Below are 2,923 nucleotides of genomic sequence, written 5' to 3'. Positions count from 1 at the left end.
TTTTTCTCTTTTAATCCAAAAAGTATGTTTTCAGAACAAAATACTTATAAAATATATTTAATATCTGCTAATAAAAAAGTATATAATGTCTCATATTTAATGACTATATAATATCAACATATTTAATAAATTTGATACAAGTTATCCTAATCATTTGAAATTTAATAAATTTGAGATAAGACTGTGATGTCACAGTGATGAAACCAACTTGTATAGAACGTGACTTCAGAAACTTCTGTGAAATGGATGTAGCAAACGTGCTTACACAGGAGCCACATCATATTGATGGAGATTTCTCCTTCGCACATGAGATTAAGATTCGTAGACATTTGTTTATTAAGTTAATTTACATTGGAAATATTGTTAATTTTCTATATTTTATTAATGTTATGTTTCTTCGATAAATCTATTCAAAAGAAGTGATATCTAAACTGAGATTTATTCAGATGAGAATAACATGATTCTGAAATACTAATACAAAGAGACTCAGTTAAAAACCAAGTTGAGTCCTTTTTTACACTATAAGAGAGACGTTTACATTTTTTATTTCACACTCCATTTAGTTCATGATAAAATATATACGCCTAGATAAACTAAATTTTGGTACAATTTAGAGTTGGTATAGCTTTGGTGGTAACCTTGGCTGAGCAATTGCCACGAGTGGATGTGCAAGAAGGATATCATCGTCTGACTCAGAAAGATTGATTGTTGAAACATCGGGTGGGGCAGTCCAAGTGAAGCCATGGAGCAATCTAGCAAACAGCATCACTGTCATTGTCGTTCCTAACATCACTCCGGGACAACCTCGTCTTCCTGTGCTGAATGATATGAACTTCAGATTTGGTTCGGTCAAAACCACATCATCTGCATCACTCTTGAGGTGGCGTTCAGGTTTGAACTTGTAGGGTTCATTCCACACTTTTGGGTTTCTTCCAAGTTCTAGTCTGCTTAGCACTACGTGGCTACCCTTGGGGATGAAGTAATTCCCCACAACAGTGTCACTCATAGAGACATGGGGAGGAATGAAAGGTGCAATGGGATGAAGACGAAGAGCTTCTTTGGCACATGCCTTCACATAGTTGAGTTTAGGTATGTCTGATTCTTGGACCAGCCTGTCTTTTCCTACCACACTGTCCAATTCTTCGACAGCTCGGCGCAGTATCTCAGGTTGGTTAATCATCTCAGCAAGTGCCCATTCAAATGCATTGGATGGATTGTCCACTGTTGCAATCATCAATTCCTACAAACAGTTTGACTTAGAGTTTGAATGATATCAAATTTCATATTTTCAACGTGCATGATATGGAGTCAAATCAGAAATTACTGTATACCGTACAAACTACTCATACGGAGGTTTAAAAAAAGGTAAACGAGAAAATGGCAGAGGTGAGATGGAAAATAAAATAAAAAATATGTATTTTTTAAACCTTTTTCCCTCGTGGAATATGATTTGCTTTAACGTGTTAGTATAAGTAGGGAAAGACAAACTACGAGAGAAGTGAAGTATATATTACTATGATTTGTGCACTGATCTGTTCGAATGTTAACGATGGGTTATTGTTGGAATCTTTCAGAGAGATGAGAACATCAAGCCAGTCCTCTTCATCAACCTTTAATCCATCATTCCATTGTTTGATTCTCTGTTGAATGATGGGATCATGATACTTCTTGATGATCCTCAAAGCTTCCCTCACTTTCTTCTCATGGCCATCCAAATCAAGTCCCCTCAAGCATGGCATATAATCAGAAACAGAAAAGGAATAAATGTAGTTGAGCAAATCGAAGATGGAATCAACATGTTCTACTTCTTCAAAACCGGCTCCTCCGTCCTCTCTACCCTCCCCAAAATACCTTACATTGAAAGTAATTTTTCTGATGAGGTTGCCACAATAATGCCTTGCAACATTCCTAACATTCACAAGGCCATAAGTACCATCATTCACCATTTTGCACTTGTCGTAGACGTAAAACATAAGGTTGTCGGCCTCTTCAGTCCTTTTGTCGTGAAGCCATAGGTGTTTGTGTGGAGAAAGCAAATCGTGGGTTATGATTTTCCTCATTTTCTTCCACTGGTCACCGAAGGGCACAAAAATTGTTGTTGAATATCCATTAGAAATGAGATCACTGGACAGGCTGAGTGATCTTGATGCAAAAGTAGCATCTTGTTTTCTCAAGAACTCGGTAGCAATGGTGGGACATGTGACTGGGATGACATAGGCATTTCCTAAGCGGATACATGCAATATCAGTGTTCATTTGTTTCATGAGATTATGTATCCATTTATAAGCAGGTTTGCTTGCAAGCATTTCAGGAAGATTGCCTACAATGGGCCATGGTTTGGGTCCAGGAGGGAGCTTCGGCTTTTGTTTCTTGGAATAAGTCTGGATATAGTTAGACCTTAGGGTTTTGATCATAATGGTGAAGCAGGTGATTATGACAACCAAAGAAGGCCAAAAGCTTTGAAAATTTGACAACAGAAGAAATGGGGTCTGAGCCATGGTTTGGAAAAGTTTTGGGACGAAGAAGGTTAGTACTTTGCCTAAGGCTTTTAGAGAAAAAGTGGATGATTCATGACCAAAACTTGATGCCTATTTATAGCCGATCTAAAGCTGCATACGGAATATAGGAAAGGAAAATAATGAGAAATAATTGTTTTACCCATACAATTTTTTTAAATTTGATATAATCTTGTTTTATTTTTTATTTTTTTAAATACTATTTTTTTATGATTATTTTATTTTTATAGTTATTGAATATAAATACGTTTCATCCAATTATTAATAAAATAATTATTCATTTTTCCCAAAAAAAAAAAGTCAATCAACATTTGATATATACACGTATAGAGAAAGTAAAAATATAAGTTTATAGATTACTATATAATGCGATAAAAAGACAGATAGAAAAAAATAAGTTTTCTTTT

At 35.3% G+C, this 2,923-nt stretch overlaps 1 protein-coding gene across 1 annotated transcript; it reads right to left on the bottom strand.

Moving 5' to 3' along the window:
* Window positions 1–409: 409 nt before the first annotated feature.
* LOC148198719 (isoleucine N-monooxygenase 1-like) lies at window positions 410–2,570 on the bottom strand. The gene is made up of 2 exons (XM_088115093.1): window positions 1,515–2,570; window positions 410–1,240 (listed from the first exon to the last, which is right to left on the bottom strand). Exons 1-2 carry the CDS (start codon window positions 2,496–2,498, stop codon window positions 611–613), a joined length of 1,614 nt encoding a protein of 537 aa, XP_087971219.1. The 5' UTR covers window positions 2,499–2,570; the 3' UTR covers window positions 410–610.
* Between the last annotated feature and the right edge of the window lie 353 nt (window positions 2,571–2,923).

Source organism: Vigna umbellata, chromosome 5, assembly GCF_029865625.1.
Source record: "Vigna umbellata cultivar VRB3 chromosome 5, Vumbellata_1.0, whole genome shotgun sequence".
In the NCBI taxonomy this organism is placed as follows: domain Eukaryota; kingdom Viridiplantae; phylum Streptophyta; class Magnoliopsida; order Fabales; family Fabaceae; genus Vigna; species Vigna umbellata.
The sequence above is the reverse complement of the archived record's forward strand: the minus strand, read 5'-3'. Positions and strand labels throughout refer to the sequence as shown.

Coding starts and splice junctions, on each gene's coding strand:
- LOC148198719 (XM_088115093.1), bottom strand. CDS start 2,498: ATGGCTCAGACCCCATTTCTTCTGTTGTCAAATTTTCAAAGCTTTTGG. Junction 1,241..1,514: donor AGATCAGTGCACAAATCATA/GTAATATATACT, acceptor AACTGTTTGTAG/GAATTGATGATTGCAACAGT.